At 29.3% G+C, this 22,333-nt stretch overlaps 1 protein-coding gene across 1 annotated transcript in view; it reads right to left on the minus strand.

Annotated features, from left to right (window-relative positions):
* The window catches only part of Nrx-IV (neurexin-4), a 108,812-nt gene extending 89,352 nt beyond the window's left edge, over positions 1-19,460 (minus strand). The window contains exons 1-2 of the mRNA XM_075375041.1: positions 19,255-19,460; positions 10,972-11,067 (exon numbers count right to left, since the gene is read on the minus strand). Coding sequence (XP_075231156.1) covers positions 10,972-11,067; positions 19,255-19,318 — 160 coding nt within the window. The 5' untranslated portion in view covers positions 19,319-19,460. The remainder of the gene's footprint in view (positions 1-10,971; positions 11,068-19,254) is intronic.
* Between the last annotated feature and the right edge of the window lie 2,873 nt (positions 19,461-22,333).

Here is a 22,333-nt window from a genome sequence, read left to right on the forward strand (position 1 = left end):
ATCAATCCTGACTGGGGTCTTATTTTTAAGACCATGAATATGAGATACCAGTATATGGTATGAGATACCATAACAATCCTGCATAGAGATGTTTGTGAGGCAGTTATGCTATATGCAGCGTCTGTTTGGGAGGATAAGTTAAAATTCAAAAGCTATTGGGATGTATTACCAAGGGCTCAACGCCTTATACTTTTAATGGTAACAGGAGGTTACCACAATGTTTCACGGGATGCAATCTTGATGATAGCAGGTGTGAAACCAACAGACCCGATTGAATCTGAGGGCAACTGCTTTATGTTGTTGCTAAGAGGTCAGGAGAGTTGACTTCAAATTAATTTTGGAAAACTGAACATGGCAATGCTTTATGGTAGGCCAGATGGGATGAGGCGGAGGAGAGTGGGCGTTACACACATGATCTCTTTCCAGATGTTGTTGGTTTGTGGGGCGCCTCTTGAGTAAACCTGAACAGGTATGTGATGCAATTTTTTTCTGGCTATGGTGCCTTCGCGGAATACTGCAGGGATTCAGCCTGGTGTCTGTAATATGGACAGCCTGACGCTTTCCACACGGTGTATGAATGCACTAAATATGAATTAACAAGCACAGAGACTATTTGTAGGCTCAATATCATCGGGTCGACGTTGGAGCTCTGTGTAAACAGGAGAGACCAAGCTGAATGGAAGATCATGGAAAATTTTCTTGTTTGTTTGGCAAAGAAGAGTATTGCAGAGATCTAGGGTTTTGCATGGATTTTTCCTATGTTGTTTTATTTTAGTATTTTCCTGTTTTATGTTTTTGTGATTTGTTTTCGTTTTTGTTTTATTTTTTCTTAGTTTTTTTTTTTGTTTTTAGTACAGTTTATTGTTGCGTGTTGAACTCACCATATACACTCGCGGGTGGTATGTCAATTCCTTCAGGTATAAGATCAGTTTTATTAAAGACTTGAGATGTGTTTTGTCTGTAGAGTTCTTTAGGTAGTACTACACCAATGGGAGTGTCAATTGTGGCATTCACATTGGTAGCATCCTCTCTGAGGCAAGAGCAAGGCTGAGAGATACCTTTTGCTGAAGTTTTGAAGATGACCTCCAGTAAAGCCCATTAGGAATAGGAACGGAGAGGGTGGTGTGGCAACTGCAACTGTCACATGGCGGGTGTTTTCTCCTGTGGGGTCAGGATAGCCAGGAGAATGAACTACTAGATCTGTTGTCAAGACAACCAGCAGAAGAAAATATTAAAATGGTGCATGATGAAGGTAGACTACACCCAACTGAATTGGCCAAGAAGAGAGTGGAGTAGTTACACCCCGACTGCAAGAAGTCGTTGCCACTTCTCCGTTTCAACTAGTGCAAGAGGAACAAGAAGCCAATACTGAGTGCCAACGATTATGCCAGGATCCAAATTCAGCCTCAGGCACTCACCTCACAGTGGACAAAAATGGCATCGTATGGACATAGCAGTAGAGCAGTACCCTGACCAGTGGAAGTGTTCGTCCCACCCAGCAACCGCTAAGCATTGTGGTAGCACAACACTCCAGAAGTCGGTCATCCCGAAGCAGAAGAAACAAAGGACATTTAGCAGTACATCTGGGAGTGCTGCCCATGTGCCCGCTATAACCTCCACCAGACAATCAGCGAATTCAGAGACCTACAACTTGTTGGAAGCATGTGGCGATTAACGAGGCAACACGTTCCTAGCGGTGGTGACTGACCTGTATTTCCACTGGGTAGAGGCTAAGCTAGCTCCTCGAGTTGACAAGACGCAATCTTCAGCTTTTAGGAGAAGAAAATGGGGCTATCCTGACAGATAAAGGGACTGCATTCACAAGCCAGAAGTACAAGAAGTTATGCCGCCAACAACATATTGCACACTGGACTACATCTGTATATCCCCGGGCGAATCCCACAGAAAGTAGTAATGAGAAGATGAAGAAGACCCCAGAGAACACCCCTCAAGTAGGATGTCCAACTTCTAACCTGGGATAAGAGTGTTATGAGTCCTACTAGCATTAAGAAATCGAACTAATGCTGTGGCCAGCACCAAGCAAACTGCTCAATGGGACACAGTTAGAGACCTGGGGACTGGCAGCACCCAAAAGCAGAGAAATTGCCTCAACCCACTGAGGAAGGGAGGAGAAGCCAGCATCACACGAAGAGGTCTGTCAAAAGACGTATGTAGACAACATAAAAGAGCAACAAACATTTGAGGTGAACGACCATGTGTTCGTCAGGCAGTACACCAGCTGTGCTCATTAAGGTTAATATGCAGGATTCGAAGCTACATAGGAAGACCTGTACACTATCCTTCAACGTACAGGGTAAGTTTATGAAATCAATCAGAAAGACACCCAGCTAAAGGTACACGTCTCCACGCTCAAACCTGCACACCACACACTGAAAATTTAACTACAGCGATATCTGCCCGTCTAGACGGGGAGCAAAGAGATGTTGCCATACATGCCAAGCTTCACATCAGCAAACACAACACTAGCAGCTCAGATGTCAGCAGGAGTAGAGTATATGTACCTGCCTGCACAGCGTCATTCCCACCTACTACCTGACTGCGCACTCTCCCACCAGTGGCCCTGCGGTCCCACAACTGGCAGGCTCCAATAAAAGGGAAATACCAGAGAGAATTTTCAATTCATTGTCTACCACCGCCTGGAGAAGCAGAAGATGGAAGAAGGAAAGTTTCCTAGCCAGCCCGCCGACGGAGCCGCTAGGCGCAGACACTACCTTCCTGCCCCAGCCCATTGGGCTTCAATCTCCCTGGCCAGCGGGCCCAGAGTGGGAGAACCGCCTCAGTCGTGCTGGTGGAAGACGACTGACGCCAGACACTGCAGGGCTCTGGGGACCAGCACTATAATGCTGAAGTGGAGACCCAACTACCACTGAGGGGAAGCTTGGGCTGATTCCAATGAAGGAGCTGCAACTCCCCGGCTACAGACAAGCCGACATTTCTGGAGACCAGCTTCTGGACCCAACAGCTCTTTTAGAGCTTCCTCACAAAATGCACAAACAGCCATTTTCAGGGCTACCACAAGGTTTTAAAGTGCCATGTGTCATCGAAGCCATTCAGCGACAACACACAGTACTGAAATAATATTTTTATGTTTTGATTATTAAATATTTAATCATTTTATAAAATCATTTCATAGGTAAATCCAGAAAAAAAATTCTTATATAATAAATAACATTTAATACTATTATAACAACATAATTTTTTATGTTTCAAATTTAAGCAATAATAAATTAAACAAGTGATATTTTCTTTATTCTTGTTACAACAACTAGTTGTAACATCCAACTTAAACTTTTTTTTTTTTAATGATGTGACAGGTTTTTTAATGCGTAAAAATAAGAAGCCTGACCAGGATTCAAACCCAGAACTTTCCAGATAAAAAACAGTGATGTTACCACTTCTCCACAGCTGTCTGAGCAGAGTGGTATTCTGTAAATGAAGTATTGAGTATAACAGACACAAAAAATTAGTTTCTATGTCGACTAGTTAAACAAGTAATTATGCATTTTACTCTACAGTTTACATAAAAACTATTAAGTCTGATAAAAAAGTCAACACAGAATTTACAATTAGCAGAACTACTGAGGTACAATAAGTTACAATCAGCATATAATCAGATCACTGGTAAAGCTTTTTATATCAGCTGTAACCAATTCAGAATCACTTAATTATTTCTTGTTTCGCTTAAAAACTGAGTAAAATTGTCTTTTTTTGGGGTCAGTAAAAAAATATAGCCTACTCTTTTATATCTGAAAAACTCACATAAATAAATAAATGAGTTCTGAGTGTAAACTACATCTCTAACAATCTGAAGATTCCACAACACTTGGAATATCTCAAGATTTAGTGTAGTACTGGAAATTGAAGGGTAAAGTTAAAATGATAAAATACCTTTAGCTACTAAAAAACCACTTAACTATTTAGTTCCAGCAGATCACTTAAGGTGTATAATGTCAGGTGCAGTTTTATGCTATCAGTATTTATATTATAGCTAATGACAGTAATAGTCAATGCAGCTTAAAATTCATATTTAAATATAAGGAATATCAGCAAAGCTACATTTAAATAAGAAATTAATCAAATTCTCTCAATTTTTTTTTCAAAAAAATCTATCTACAAGATAAATAGACTGGATGAAGTAGTAATTTGTACTACTTCACTGTAGTATTCACTATAGTGATAAATAAATATGTTATTTTTTTCAGCCTCAAATTATTTTGTAAGTTAAAATATAAAAATGACTTGTTAAAGAGATGTCATTTTTCTTTTACATTTAAAAAAATATTTAATACATTATTATGTATTTATTCACCCACTGAATTAGTATGTGCTTATGAAAAAAAGGGAAAAATGTAAAGCTAGTAAGAATAATACTGATTAATAATTCCAACTATATTTTGCTGCTATGATGCTATTTCATAAATTATTTATTAAATTTAAATGTTACATGAAATTTTTATGGAAAAGTTTCCATAAAAATTTATTATTGTTCCAGAACAATAATAAATGAAACTAATACTAAACAATACCTTTACTATAATTAGTTCATATTAACATTCTCTTAATTTAATTTTAATGACAATTTAATGTATAAGTTTATAACACAATGCAACAATATCAACGATATATACACAACACATAGAAAAAGCAAAAACGGATGGATGGATGGCTTTCTAAAATTAAAACAGTTATTGTAATCATCTTGGCCTTTTACCTGGTGATCGCAGTTTGAATCCCAGTCAGGCATGGCTTTTTCATATAGACAAAAAAAACTCCATTTTCATATTCCCATATACAAGCTTTGAGCTAATGGTAAATTATTCATCAAGCAAAAAAAAGGAAACAGTAATATAAACGAGGTATATATTTTGTTACATTAAAGATTCAACATTTGTAAGCGCATGTATAAAATTATAAACTAAACCCATTATATTTTAGCTATCGGTTATATAAAAAAATACTTAATTTAAAAAAAAAATTAAATTCTGCTTAGTAAGAAAAAAAAAATAAGCAGAATAGATTCTTATTTGCACAGAAACACAAACACAGTAAAGATATAACTTTCAATTCTAGACTATTGCATGACAAAAACAAATTTCTTATCGTAATGGTCGATACAATACAATAAATCAACAAGACGTAATCTTCATCATAACAGAAATTACAGTTCTGTCAGTCTAACCATATAGTTAAGTAACGTCAGTAGACAATGGTTGGATAAATAAAAAATAATAATAATTTTATAAAAAAAATAATAAATAAATATAAATATATTACATAATTTCATAACATCCAAATCTCCTCAAAAATATTTTTAGTAATATAAATGATACATAAGAAAGTAGTACTACATGTACTATGCATTATAATTTACATTATTATTATCATGTATCTCATTTTAACAATTAAAACAAACAGAAAAAATTTACGATAATAAATTTTTATCTAGTACACCATTATGACAAACAGTAAATAATATAACAGACATTTTTTAATTTCAAAAATGTATTTATCTATCTGAATTTATTTTAGTCTCACAGATATGCTTCAACATATACATTATTTTGACAGGAAAGATGAGCAGAATGAATGATAGCTGAAAAATACAGTACTTCGCCAGGAATCTGATCTGAAATCAGCTGATCTAAAATCCAAAATGTTAACCGCTACACCAACTAAAAAACTGAATGAAGTGCAAGAGGCTGTGTTTCATTTCCAAACATAATAAAAAGAAACTTCCACACATGAGGAAGATTCGAACATATTTTCTGAGGATTCTAATCCACACAGGTTAATGAAATTATAAAATGTATTATTGTATAAGAATGAAGTGAATATCGTAATGCAAAATAATCATCTTTGCTTTTTTAAATTACTATTATGCGAGTTCTCCGATAATCTACAAATCTCTTTTTTTCTTTTCTGCTTGATGAAATCGCTACGATATGGAAATATGCATGGGATATGGAAATGTAAATGTGTAGTATAAGAATGCCATTCCCGGCCAGGATTCGATGACCCACGACCTCCAGATCAAAGGCCAAGACCCCTTTGCAATGGAGATCAGAGGATATGTCGCAAGATCTAAAATAGAGATGCTGCAATTTCATTTATTTGTAAACTTTTAGGAATTGCTGCATCCTTTGTTTGTGAAGTAACAGTATGCATAAAGCTGTGTTACATTCTATTTCTATCAAGCTGTGAGGTGATTGATAACAACTTGACAGTAAAAGGTGGCAGGTAAACTGAACAGATGAAATCCTCAAGGTAGGTAGGGATTTTAATATCTGCACTATGTGAAACCAAATATTATCACTTTTATAAATATCTGGTTCGATTGGTAAATGGGTATAAGAAGTGAGGGATCGCAAGCAGCTTGCTATCACAGATAGTAAATTCAACCCAGGATAATATTTTGATATTTACTTAGAAAAATATAAGCCAACATATTTGCTCTAAAATATACAATTGTTTTATCAAGATAATAAAAAAAATTCATCAGTGAATATTTTAGAACAAGCTACAAATTTCTTTAATTAGTTTGTTTTTAACAGATATTCAAGCTTTCTTCTACATAATAAAGAGGAAAACAACCACATTTTAAACAAAAAAGAAACTTTTTTTAAGTTAAATATACTACCACCTACGTACCATATCTTATTACAAAAGAAATATTGGAATAAAATAAAATTAACATACAATATAAAACAAACCAGTAAATAAAAGTTTTTCTTAAATATATGTCAACATCAAATTATTGTTATTTTTAAAATAAAATTACACCCTTGTGATATATATTTTTGTTGTTTATATATAACTAATAAAATTAATATGAATAAACTTAACATTTATGTTTACTAAAATAACCAATTCACTAATACATAAATTACAAAGTAAAAGAAAATTAAGAGTATAAGAAAATTAACACTGCAACAGTGTATGTTAAAGCAAATATATATATTCACTAGTATAAAGAAATAGCTGATACCCCTACATTGGAGCATCTTCCTTAGACAAAAACTCTCTACAATAACCTACATCGGGTAGAGTGATAGGCTTTAAATTTTTTACAATTTCATCAAATTCTAAAAACTTGAAGTTGTCAGGTTTATTAGGCAAATGATTATAATCATTGCTTGATATATTTAAAGCTACTGCAACACAATGTTGATCATCAATTAACATTTCCTGAAAAATCCAATCGTTTTGTTTAACCCCTTTAAAATATAATTCAGTATTATCAATAAATTTATCTTTTAATAAATTTAGCGTATTTAATTTAAAAGAAATTTCTTTAAAATCCACAGATAAACCAGTCCCTGTAGCTTTAACATAACTTTCTTTTAGACTCCAAAACCGATAGAACATGGCAAGCTGTTCTATTTCTGTTTTCTGTGATTTTATAACATTCCATTCATAATCTGAAGCTTGCCTGTTCATGATTCGAAAAAATTCAGAAACAGATCTTCCACCTTGATATTCAATCTTCATAACATCTACACCCACTCTATTTATAAGCGATTCACCAGCTATTACTGCATAATCTCCTTGATGTGAAATATTAAATTTTAGAGATAAATTGTCATTATATACAGGTTTACCACGATCATCTCTTTTAATATCGAATGAATTCCAATCTGAGCCAGTTGAATCGACAATATATTTTCTAATTAACAAACGACCAGCGATAGACAATTTCGCATCGCGTTTAAAAACATACTTTCCTATTCTAATTTTCTCTTCTTCTTGTATACCCGATGAGATCCGTAACCAATCAGATTCAGTAGGATTCCAAGAATTGCAATTATATGCCCACCTGATACTTTTGGAATTCTTTATTAATGAAGCCATTATTTATACGAATAAATTATTATATCACTCGAAAATGCAACTTAGTTATTATCAGACCTAGTCATCACCTGTGACAAGAAAAAAATAATAACCTATCAGACCAGGTCAACTTTTTCTAAAAAAACAAATTAGATTTTTAAATAACTTTTTACATGTTACACTTATAATTTTTAATACAAAAATGAATTGTTTTCTCCCACAATTAGATAAAATTCCAATGAGTAAAAAATTATAACCAAAACATGGATTTATCTGCAATAAACAATAGTAAATCTGATAATAATATAAAACTTTAACACTATAACTCTAAAAATATTTATTTTAACATATGGCATCTTCATACACCTCTTTAAAATAAATTACAATAGTATTAATCAAATATATCTAGCCTTTTAACATCAAATAATCATTCACAAGATCAAATAATTGGTTCTAAAAAGAAAATTATAATAATTAGTTGATCTTAATTTAAAGAATAATTATTTTAATGATGAAGTTGCACATTACTGCATTTGAATGCAATAACACCCAACATAACATGTTAAATATTACAGATGATCATTAACAAAGAGTATCGGAAATTATTTTCTTCTATTCAACAAGAAAGAAAAAGTAATAAACAATTTTTAAAAACGAAAGAACTTTTAAAACAACAAAGTAACTTTAACAAAAATCCTACAAATAGAACATTACTGGAAATTAATAACAAAAAAAAAAGTATAAGTTTAGGTATTTTTCAATGCAACAAACATCTCAGTAGCTTATATAATTCCTCAAAAACTCTGAAGTCATAGCACTACAAAAAAAATTAATTCTTAAATCATTTTCCCTTGATTCTTAAACCATCTTTATTTATCAATGAATAAATATTATTTTACACTTATACATCTAAATGCAGGATAAAATAAATTACATTTAGAAATTTAAAAATAACATTAATCTTTATTAATGATTTCATTACAAGTTAGACTTAAAACATCAAACAGTACTTTCAACTGCATCAATTGACTATCACTTTAAAACAGCAATTTGGTAAATTGTCAATGTATACTGTACTTAATTAAATATAATAAATGGTATATGTTGTATTCGTTCAATCAAATGATATCAATAAAGAGAAAACTAATAAATGATTCTTTTTTTTGTCAGTTGACTAGTTTGATGCTATTCTGCATTCCTTTCTGTTCTGTGCTAATCTTTCAACTTACAAAATCTTTTACATTCCATATTCTATTAAATTATATATAAAACACCTCTATAAACTGAAACACCTCTTCCTCTATAGGAAAGTTCATAAAATGCATACATAAATAATAATTAATATAAAAATACATTCAAATTAATTTATTGAAACTACAAATAACCGTCACAGTTACGTTACAGATACTAATTTATTAATTTTTAATCAATTTAAAATAAATTATAAAATTCATAAATAATAATAATAATTTAGTAGTAATAATTATTTAATTATAAATTTTAAAAAAAGTTTAATAATTACTAATTATTATTAATTTAATATTTATTTAATTATTCATAAAATTAAAATTAACTACATACTCTTACATGTAAAACACGAATACTATCAAAAATTAAATCAGATTGGCTGGTGAAAATTAAACTGGTCATTACAGCAACACAGAACATGCAGCACATCTATAATTTTCACCCAACTGACATCGACCTTAATAAAACGCTAAAGTCTGTCAATGCCAGTAAAGCAGAAGTTGATGGAAAAATGGGATCAGTCCACATACTTTGAGATATATGGTGCAATTAGTTTTTTGCAAGTAGAATGATTGTGAAACATTTATGATTGTGATTTATTTAAAGTAATATGTTAAGAGTAACAGTGCAGCAGAAGATTGTTTTGTAAATTTGGAGAGAGGGTAACAGATGCACACAATGAAAGGGAATTGTAATCCTTGATCATGAATGACAAACTCATTCAAAAAGTAACACAAAAAAATTTCATTTTTATGTTTTCTGAAATTTCAAATGAAATCCCATAAACTTCAAGAACATTTTACAGGATTCAGATAAGCAAGCTGGATCTCAGTTAAGTTCTCTACAAAGTGATTACTAAGACAACTGACAGGCACATAAATCTTAAAGAATGTCTACTATAATATCATGTCCCTATAACAGTACAATAAATGAAAGAGGTGACTTCTGACCATCTGCTGACAGCCCAGACTTAGCACTACATAACAACCACCTCTTAACCAAAATAATGTCCGATTAGCATCACAATGATTTGAAACCAGTGAGGGAGCTTATGAATGGGGTTAATAACCAACACCTTAGTGCTGATGTTCTTTAAGCTGGTTTATTAAAGTTTACACTATAATATGTAGTGTAATAAACATTCCAGCCAATTTTAAATCAATTTTTGACTTTCATAATAATATTTCTAAAAGATATAAGTATTTAAATTTAAATTAATAATATCTAAGATGGAGAAAGTATTATTACAAAGAATAAATGTAAAAGACTTATGTTAATATAAATTTTCACATAAACTTACTATATTATCAGAGAATACCTGAACAAGTTAATGTCACACTTGTTTCACACTATTTAATGTCATTTTTATCATAATATTTACGCTAATGCGTGTTGTTTGGTTACACAATACAAACTAATATAATCGTATAAACGCACGCTAATATTATCTTTTACTGAAATGCTCAAGGGAGAAGAAAGTATAGCAGTTAGCAAATTACTAAAAGTTAACTGACTGACCAAGAGAAATTTTAAGATGATTTGGTGTTTTGAGTATAGTTAATACTATTTTCCCCAATTTATACTATTTACAAGAGTCAAAAAACCAAATTGTTGAACAAATTCAAACGAGTGCATTTAAATCAAACACTAACAGATTCACAATTAATTTTTGAATGAATTATATAACTTAAGGTAAAAATAAAACTTTACTGAACAACAAAGATAAAAATAAAATATTAGATCACACAAAACTGCCATCTAAAGAAGATTTTTCACATTATAGTAAATTATTTTAATATAAAAAAGGTATGTGTGTGCATGCACACACACTACAGCAGATACAAAAAACCAATAATAAAAAAATGAAAATCATACCTTCAAGTCGAGCATTTTCAGCCCCACGATCTCTTAATGATGAAGTTGCTTTCAGTGCAGCCTTTTCAAGTAAAGGATCATTGCAGTCCAAATAATCTGAAATAAAACCAAACAGAAATTAATACAAACAACATAATTTATGGTAATATTTCATTTTTGGCTTTCTCAACCAAGAACAAATCAAAATGTTACATTATATTCAAACAAATTAATGTAAATGTTTTACCTCAAGACACTAATGAATGACTATAATTGGGCCACGTAACATACCATATGTAATCATTTTTATTTCACTGGATATATAAAATTATTATTTAAATTCAAAAGCCTCAGTATAAAACAACTCCTGAAGTTGGAGTGATCAGTATTTATTTAATAAAATGCAGTGCTTTTCCAGCAACTTTTGTTTCACATAGGTTGTTTTTTAATATTACAGAGCAGAGCAATTAACCATAAAAACATAATCTAAAAGATTTAGAAAAACAAATAATAGTTTATTTATTACAACATAAGTGTTCCTGAACATAATTTTAAACCCTATATTCATTATAGATCCTACCAAGGTATTTTTACAGCAAAATTAATCCACGTGAAACAAAATATCTGATTTATGGTGCTAAGTTATATAGATTATAATTCCATAATATTTTATTTTTTAACAGTTTTCTAAAATTTAGCAAAAAGAAGTCGTTCTAAAGTCAGTTTTTGTAATTCTTTTGTAGAATGAGTTTCTCTGGTGATTCCATTATTACTGTTTACAAAAAAAAAGTGTGACTTTTTTGTTTTTTAACGAAAAATTAAATTAGTTTAAATTAATGATTTACATAAACATTCTAAAAATACTTTCTCATTTTTTATCATTATGATCATTATTACTTAAGCACTGGATTTTTAATGCATAATGACATAAGTAATATGATGTAATTTTCATTCTCTTAAGTGTTTTCTGGGAAATGTTCAATGTTCAGTAAAAAAAAAACACTACAGTTTATGTACCCACATTTAGACATCCTTAGCTTACTCTTGGTGGTAGGCTATTTATATAACTTTTTTGCATTCCTTATCAAAACACAGGTACTACAACTTCAAATTTCTTTTGAATTTTTTATTTTTTCTAGACTTACACATATTTTAAATAGTATGAAATTGAAAAATGTAAAATAATTTTTAAAAACAAAATTCTTTTAAAGAATGATAAAATTGTAAAAAATATATTTTTTAAATTCTTCTTTAAAATTGTTATGTTTCGAAGTCTGTGTCAAATTAAACATTTAATAAATTTTGTGAACAGTTTTTAAATTTGATGCTAACTTCAAACCATCAAAATTCAAAGAATTAAAATGTACTGTTTATTTTTTTTTAATTTAATACATAATTTCTTTATACTTAAAAACAGAAAAAATACAATATTTTATTCTAAAGACATTAACTTCTCTGGTTTAGCTTTGAGGGAAATCAATTAAAGCAGAAAATTTTTGACTATTTCATAAAATTTAACACTAATTTTAAAACTTCATAAATTAAACTTCTGTTAACAGATTAACCATACAACAAAAGTAATCATAACAGACAGGTATAATTAAGATTATCAGATTAAAATGGCTTAAAATAAAATATTTTACACACATGCACATTCACAAGTTAATGTGCATTCATTTCACACACACGCACGCACGCGTGCAGGCCTATATTATTACTGTTGTTGTTAGAAATAAAAGGGGACAAAAACAAGGGAGATGAATTTAAAACAGGTTATTTAGTTGTTACCAAAGAAAAGAATCATAAATATCACATACTCTTATTGATCCCTATGTCATATACCCTCACCCCTATTGTTATACAAGCTTCCTAATAGTACAAAAAAAAAGGGTGGCAATAGCACAGATTTTTCAGGGTGATAATATTAAGTATCGACAAAACAATATTCTACTTTTGCATAATCATAGTTTATGTACTAAGATCTTTTTAATAATAATAATACACCTGTGTACACATATTACATTTACTTTACAAAATAATGAACAAAATAAATTTCAATTCTAAGTTTAAGTTTACCATCTTAACAAAAAGCAAAATCTTTTTCTTTTTTCATTTAGATAAATTAATAAAATCATATATACTGCAAATACAATTGGCTGACCTGAAAAAATAGTTGATTACAACCTCTAGTAACATAATTTATTACACTTCCTCCACAAAAACTGTACCTGTCTAAAAAAATTTCATTTTATTATTTTTAATAAACGTTAAATTGAATTTTATAAATTAAATTTTTTTAATAAAAATCCTCCAGTGTGATTTACAGATAGTGTACAGAATAATAACTGATTTAAAAAAGTAATTCACATTCTTAAAACTTTCTGAAATTAATAATTATTTTAAAGTAGCTAATTTTAACATAATTTTCTGCTTTTAATTTAATTATTTTTTCTTTTTTTTTTGTTAACCTCCGAAACCACCATTAGGTATTGCTTTAGAGGATGAGATGAATGACAATTTTTGAAGTATTTAAAAATGCCATGTCTGACTGGGATTCGAATCCAGGACCCACAAATGAAAGGCTGAGATGCTACCACTCACACCATGGAGGCTAGTTCATAATAACTAAGTTTCAAATTATAAAGAAAAATGGAAACACAAAATTAGAGTATTTACTTCTTTTTTTAATAATTTTTATGCAGTGACAATGATTTTATATAAGTATTTATTTTTAACAATATGGAACAAAGTAATAATCATAATAAAAATATGTCTATATGTTTACCAAATATATAAATAAAATTAGAATATAGATATTATAACTGACACTGATAGATTCGCTAAAATAAGTACAGACAGAAAAGTGAATTTTGAAACACTGATTCAGAATTTAATGTGCCCTAAGTTCTAAACACATTGAACTTTTAATCAGATGGTTATATATCTACAGATAATTTAAAAAACCACCTAAAGAATTTAAAAAATGGAACAGGTAAAGAAAGTACATGATACAACATATAGAACAGCAGAGCAGAATTCTTAATTACTTTTAAGTACACAATAAATAATCTAAACAAAATAATTTTGTGGTTTACTATTCAATATTTTTTCAAATTTTTATACTACAAAAATCATAAGTTGTATACTAGGTAGACAATTTTTTTTTTAAATTCATAATTCTACTACCTACAATCTGATAACTTCACCAGTTACTTATGAGTTACTTGAGGAGTTCACCAGTAAATATTTGAAGAAAAAAAACTAAAACTAATAACTGGCAGTTTTTCATGAGAAAATAAAAATTATAATAGTTACTAACAAATAAAAAATTCTGAAACTATCACATTAATCATAACTCCTAATTTTATTTTTGAAATAACAATTGAGGTGATTAGTTAAGTATTTATAGTACAATTTTTTTCTTCACATACAATTTCTACAACCCAACCCCTATTTTAGAACCTCAGATGAATTTTTGGTAATTGTTAGAGTACCATTACACTACTCATAAAACATGTGAATGTGAATTAATAATCAAAAAGAATTTTAATTTAATTTTTCCCTTTAAATAAACTACATGATTATAAAAAAGGCACTTTAAATGCAATTGCCAAAAATCACTAAAAATGTAACAGCTAATTTTACCATCATGTAATTTTTTATGTAATCACTATCATACAATCACTAAACTGAATTAAAAATGTGAAGTCATAAGCAGCAAAATATAACTGAATATGGATGTTTAAAATTTAAGAAATTAAACATTAATCCATTTTCATTCAATATTCTAATATTTTTTTATAATCAATTAAGGTGAAAAACATCTCTAACTGAGCCAATTACACTCCATGGAGCCAAAGAAGTATTCTAAATTATCATTAATTTATATGACTAAAAAACAAATGTTAATCATTTTTAATAAATAGTGACTTAAAATGCAATAAAAAATTGTTATATTTATTGGTAATTACAGTTTACAATACACTTGTTGAAAAAAAAGAAAAGAATTATGTAATAAGAGTATATTAAAACAGAAATAAGAACCAAATTTCAATACCAACATAAAAGAAAGTTTTAATAAACAAAATGCACAAGTTTACTTACAGCAACTAAAGAGGAAATTTAGTAATTAGAAATTACTTTCTAATTTAGAAATTATTTATAAAAATAATTTTTATAAAAATAAATAGTGATTTACAGTGATTCTCAATCTTTTACAACCCCTAAAAAGTAAAAAAAAAATAAATAATGACTATATTGCAACCCAAAACCCCAACCCAATGAAACCTAATTAAAATTCTTTAGTGGCATAGCAATGGGTTTGAACATGCATGTATGAAGTGTACAAACATGAGCAATTAACAAGTTCTAACTTGGCATGTATATGCTCCTTGAAATTTTATCTGCTTGCATAATTAGGTACGCTGTGAGAACATCATGTTCAAACATGCAAATGATATGTTTGAAGACGTGTTCTTAGTATTATAAAAGAGGCAAGAGATTGCAGAATGTCAGTTTACTTTCAAATGTGAAGCATGTGTCTGGTGTCTTTATTTAAATTTTTAGAAGTATATTTTCATTAAAAATAATAAGTGAGGTTTCAGTTTTTTAGTGTTCAGTTAAACTGTGTAAATGTTTTTAAAAATGAAGTGAGACTTCTACATCCAATGAATCGACTGGTAAAAAGACAAGATTGTACAATGACAGTTATTTAAATTATAGTTTAACCTCATTGGATTGAAAGCCACAGTGAGTTGTTTGCTTTCAAGTCCTCTCTAATGAAAGCATGAAGCCATCAAAATTAATCTAACACTTTGAAATTGGCATTTCAAAGCTAAATTACATTTGGCTCTTAAAGTAAACCCTTGGAATCTTTTGAAAGAAAATTACATACTTTGAAAAATCAATAAACTTCAATTTATAAATCAAGCCATACTGATAAAATTACACTTGAAGCATCATATCTCGTACCATTAAGAGTAGCTAAGATGTCCAAATCCCTACAATTGCAGAAAACCTCATTTCACCTGCTGCAATTGATATGGTTAGTATTTTAATAGGCATGGAAGAAGCAAAGAAGGCCTGTTTATATATGGCAAAAAAAGTGAAAATTGATAACCACAATGTGTGTTTCAAGTAATTCTGGAAGATTATGCTACTTTTTGACATATGCAATAAATATCTGTGTTTATATATAAGTATTTAATATTTCAGTTTTCATTAATTTGTATTTAATAATTTCAATCTGCAATTTTTTTTACATTTTAAAGAAATGTTTGTTTTTTTTGCACATTTACTGTGTATATTTTTTTATTAATTCTTAAAAAATATTTTTCCCAAACTACTAGTACAATTATCTGCCAGAAATGCACAAAGGTGGGGGGAGGGGATAACAGAGGAAAACCAAAAATTTTAGAAACATTTAAAGCATTTCATCTGGAGGTCCTAGGTTTGAATCCCAGTCAGGCATGGCATTTTTCATCGCTATAGATTTCTATTCTCAAAGGGCAAAATGACTAAAGTCTATAACAATCTCAAAAAAAGGCTGTATGTAATTTTAGAGATAAAATTACACCATAAAATCAAAATTTTATCTCTATTACTATTTTATCTCTTTATAACTGTAACGATAATTACAAGTTCAAAATTATGATTTAACCAAATGCACAATTTTAAACTAGAAATTATATGTTAATATATATGTTTAATTTTTATGAATTATGTGTAAAATTTGCATGTTGTTAATGTCTTTTGTATAAATGTTCCGTTTCTAAGAAATTATTTACAAAGCTTACGTATTACACAACAAAATCAACTTTTGCAAAAGACCTCATAGAAACAGTACTACATAAAAATATATTAACCTAAAGATGATAATTTTACATATAGAACAAAAAAAAAAACATATTTCAAAACCTGTGAATAAAACAAAATTTACCAATAAATTTTGAAAAAGAAACCACCACATGAGTCAATACATAAAAAAGGGAGGAGTTGTTTCTAAACACTTTAAGATGAATACCATAAACAAAAATGAAAAGATCTTCAAGTATAAATTCCATTTAACAATCTTCAGCACTTGAAAAACATTACTAAATGTCAATCTAATCAATGTGATGTTTACAGTATATTAAATTCCAAAACAGAAATTATACATAAATCAAACAGAAAAATCACCACATTAATTATGTACTACAGTGCCTTTTTTTATATGAAAGATAAAATACAGTCAAAGTTTAATTTTAAGACAAGCGAATATTTTCAAAGGAATTGAGCAATTACTTTATAACTTCAATTTTATTCATAGTTCAATATTAATATTAGATATGCTTAGAATCAGAAGATCAGAACTTCTAAATGTCAGAAAGGAGGTGACCTGAGTAAGGTCAAAATGAACACTGCGTTATCAGTACTGTAGTCAATTAGTTAACAGTTTTATGAGTTATTTAAACCTGTTAAGATGCTAATCTGTTCTGAGGACAGAAGTTAGGGATAAATTGCCAGTGTCGCAATACTTAACACCATCTCATACGACACCTGGCCAAATTTATATTTAAATAGAAATATAACAGATTAGCAACTGTTATGTGGCCTACCTCCTCCTAACTGCTTAGCATCTAAATAGGTCTCAATAATTTATAAAACTGATAGCTGATTGACTAGTGCTAATAACACAGTGTAAACTTTGACCTTGCACAAGTCACCACCTTCCAAACCTGCTTTCTGACATTTAGAACTTGTGTTAAGCATATATATATATATATATATATATATATATATATATATATATATATATTACGGTATATTAAAGAAAGTTTATCAAGTAATTACCTTTCCCTAAAATACAATGAATTTTCAAGCCAATAAATACAACAGAAAGTTAAAAATCATAATATCAGAAATCAGAATCAATAAGTGAAAGCCAAGGTTGAGAATTAAGTTAAAAATCTTTATTTCCATAAAAATTTGCTTACTGGTGTAATTTAGACTGTTATTACTAGCAATAACAAATCATAAATTATCTAATAATAATTATAATAATCATGTAACCAGCAGAAGTGCAAAAAATTAAAAAAATATTTTACTAAAGTATATTTTAATAATTTCTAACAAAAAATAATTAAAAAGCTGGATAAAAAACATGTGAAAATATCCACCACTCCTAGAAATGATTCATGTTTTATCTGATGCTGAAGAATTTTGGAAGTTAGTAATTTAATTTTTTTTTAAAGAAAAAGTATTATTCCATTATGTTGTTAGAATAATGCAATGCAGCCTTTGAGGTTATTGAAAGCTTATCTATTTATTTTGTGAGATAATAATTATATCAATATGTTAAAAACATATTTATTATTCCCTATTGCTATGTACTATAGATATATAATTTGATCATAGTTGATATAATGTTTAATGATCATTCTCTTCGTTTACTGGATACTGTATTAACAGTTTTAATATAGTGCTTACAATTAATAAGGCATTACACTATTTTTATTACAATTTAATTAAAATAATAAAACAAAAAAAATAGACATAAAATGAATATGCACTCTTTTTCCAGTTTACTAAATGAAAAATATACTAATAAGAGAGATTCAATATTTTTCAAATAATATATATACTCCAATAATAAAAAAATGTCTTTATATAACATACATTTTGTTATTTTAAACAATATACATAGCTCCTCAAGATAATAGCTGCAAGTAATACACCGCAATAAAGTATTACGAGTGTTATTTGCCAAAATTAGAATCTGTAAGACATTTTTGTAAATCTACAGGAAATTATGATGATCAAAAGAAAAAATTGCTACAAATAAATAAAAAAAGCAGAAGCCCGTATTTAAACCATGCTGTCATTTGTAAATAACTTTTTAGAGTACACAGAAATCAAAATACCAAAACCTATAGCAAGTGAAACCTATACCTATAAGTGAAACATAAATTCAAAGTATTTGACAACAAAACTATCCTCAAGTTATCAAAAAGCTAAATAAGGGTGTGTGAGAGATGTAGGAAAGGCTTAAGATGTTCATAACTAATTAAAAGGTTATCATATGCAATAGTGCAGAATATAACCAAAAACTTTCAAGAACTGTAAGATCTTTATCATTGCATTGGTCAATGAATAAATTATGAGCAAAATAATGATTTTAAATAATAGCAGTTTACGAAACTCAAATCAAAAAGTTCAAGGATTTCTTAAGAATAAAGTAGTAACACTCGTGAATAAAATGTTATAATTTCATTTAAACAGAAATCAATACCGCCATTTTGAAAATTTCTAAACTGAAATATTTACCTGATTTCACAAAACTTATTCCGAAAGTAACAAGAACAGTAAATACAACTTTGCTAGGAAACATTGTTAAAAAACATCACTCGTTTAACTGATATAATTACACTCTAGCATTCCTCAACGCACTTAATGGGCGTGTTCTATGCGACTCAGCACTGACTCAACCACAGTACAAAACAACGGTTACTCATCTAAACGATATTACCTCTCGATACTTTCAACATGAAAACTATCGTAACACCTTAAGCTGTTACAAATTATCGAAACGCTCTTTTGGTAGTTGTAAAGCCTTTTCCCTCTTCAACAACGCAATATTGTAACGATTAAAATATATTGCATAAAAATAAAAATTTTTTCTTGAAAAAGTAATATTTCATATAGCTATACTAATCACCACAAATATATAACCTGTATCATTATAAAATATTTTAAATCATAATATTAGGGGAAAATGTTATTTCTTCCTATTCATCAAAAATTAAATTATATAAACAGAAATCGGCTAACATTGATTGTCTATTACCAGAACTAATAGTAAATAACCCTGAATGTTTAAAGGAAATTAAACCGAGAAATCATTCAAATACTCGCAGAAGCGAACACTTCTTATTTATTTTTCCTTGTTTTTTTAAACAATAATATGTTATAATAATAATTATTTATACAGAAATTCAATCCCTTTGATAGTGGAATAATGGATGAAGCGGAAATTTTAACATTTCATAAATATTAAGTCGCACAAAATAAGCATTGAATGAACAAAGAACGCAAAAGCTATAAATGGTATCTAAAAATATTTAAACATTTAAATGGACTAAATTACATCTTTAAATCAATTTTACACTCCTGGCATCATAGTTCTTAAGCTATGTTTCAAGAAGCAAAAAGTATTGATAGACAAAAATAAATTTTTTTAATGTTTCTCTAAGGGTGATACATTTTCATGAATTGCTGTTTTGCATACATTATAAATCTGTAATACAACTTTTCTATAACCCTTAGTTTTAAATAAATTACGCTTCAAAAAAAATTAAGGGAAAATATAATTAAACTCTGTAAAATTTATTGCTTTTCTTTTATAAATAGCCTCAGGCACATCCCGATTTAATGTCCAACAGTAATCAACTAGCATGTTAGTATCCACTTCCCTTTTAGCGGCTTTCCATCACCGAAATGTCTTTGTGAAAACGTTAACCGTGTTCGTCACTTAAATCGCCGAGGTTGTCCGGGAAAAAAATCCAAATGTGAGCGGAGGAAATGTATTTTCAAAGACATATTACATGCCATATCTTTATGAAGTAAGAAGTTATTAACAATATCGTGGTAATTGTCGGATTTTTGTTTGCCGAGAAAATTTTTGCAAACACCTTTAAGTGAAGCCCAAGCTGCACTTTCTACATTATTTAACACCGAGTTAAATCTTTGACTAACTCTCTTATCTGAAGACCAACAAATATTCCTTCTTTAATTTTTCCTTCACTTACATTCGTAAATTTCTGCCTGATGTAAAAAAATCCGGGACTATCCTTTTTCATTATTCCTAGCTTGATATGGCGAGGGGGTAAAAATATTTTTTTGGGTTCAACTAAGGGCTCACGAATATTTTTGCCATTTGGAGTTAAGTTGTATCGATTCTTCTACTCTTTGGTAACATAATATTTATCCCTAGCTCAGCTGTCCCATTCGCAAAGAAAACACTTGTTCTTAGTATAGCCTAACTGCTTGCCTAACAAAATATCTATAACTTTCAAATCATCACATATGTTCCAGCTGTTTTTTATAATTTATTTTTTCAAGAACATCTTTCATCACATCATATGTCTCCTTAAATTAATACCATAAGCAGTTGGTATCAAAGGATATTTGTTACTGTTGTATAGCAGAACCACTTTTAAACTACACTTGGATGAATCTATGAAAAGGTGCCAGTCCTCAGGTTTATGAACTTGTCCTAAGTGCAATATAAGCTCATCAATATTTGTGCAATAATCCAAATTATTTTCATCAATAAAGTACTGAGAAAGTTCTCTTTGTTGTCTTTGAAAGCCTGAAATTTCTGTATTTTTTTGAAGTAGATTCCAACCTTGGAGTCTTAATCCTAACAGTTCAGCTTGATTTTTTCATAAATTTAAATCCCTAACCAAGTCATTTAATTCACCTTAAAATATAGCTTATTTGAATATAATTCAAAATTAAAATTATTGTTGTCTTCTTCAGTACTGCCTTATTCTTCATCACTGCTTTAAAAACATACATTCACAGGCGGCTCAGGAACTGGAATTTCACTGTGAGGTACAGGCCTGATTGCAATGAAGGATATTTTACAGTTTGTTTGGATTTTTTAGAAACTCCAGACATGATTGTTAAACAAAAGTAACAATTGATTACATGATCCTTTGGTTCACACCAAACCATAGGTACACCAAATGGCAAAGCCTTCCATGTACCTTTCAGCCATCCTCTTAAATATATAGAACAATTAGTGCATACTATCAGGATAAGTCCTGATCACCAATTTTACACTGAAAGTACAAACGATATCTTTTTTAATTAAAGGTATAAAGTTTTTTATATTTGATTTTACGGTAACTCACCACTACATAACAAAAGGCATCCACATTATTTACACAATTTCAAGGCATTATGACACTGTACTGTTAAGAAACTTAAGACAGCAATAAACAAAATTAATTCCATTCTTAAATTTAGTGCTTAATACAAACACAGCTATGTTTTCAGCTACATGTTTTGACTAGCACAGACTTGATTAATCTTGTCCATAAAGGCTCACTCTTCAGTATTAGATATATCACAATACATAACTATGATATGATTTAATTCTTTTTATACTGTTTATTTATAACTTACAAATTATGTTAACAATGTTAAACAATAAAAAATGAGCTAACAAAATACAATATACTTGTAAGAGAAAAATGAAAAAATCCTTTAATTAAAATTTAAACGTTTTTCAAAAATGGTGGGCGATAGGAAGATTGAGTTCATATTCATTTTAAGCATAAAAAGACTTATCATGTATCACATGTTAGGAAACAAAAATTATGTTTATCAGTGTAATCAG

The sequence above is a fragment of the Lycorma delicatula genome, chromosome 9 (genome assembly GCF_047948215.1).
Source record: "Lycorma delicatula isolate Av1 chromosome 9, ASM4794821v1, whole genome shotgun sequence".
NCBI classification, from domain to species: Eukaryota; Metazoa; Arthropoda; class Insecta; order Hemiptera; family Fulgoridae; genus Lycorma; species Lycorma delicatula.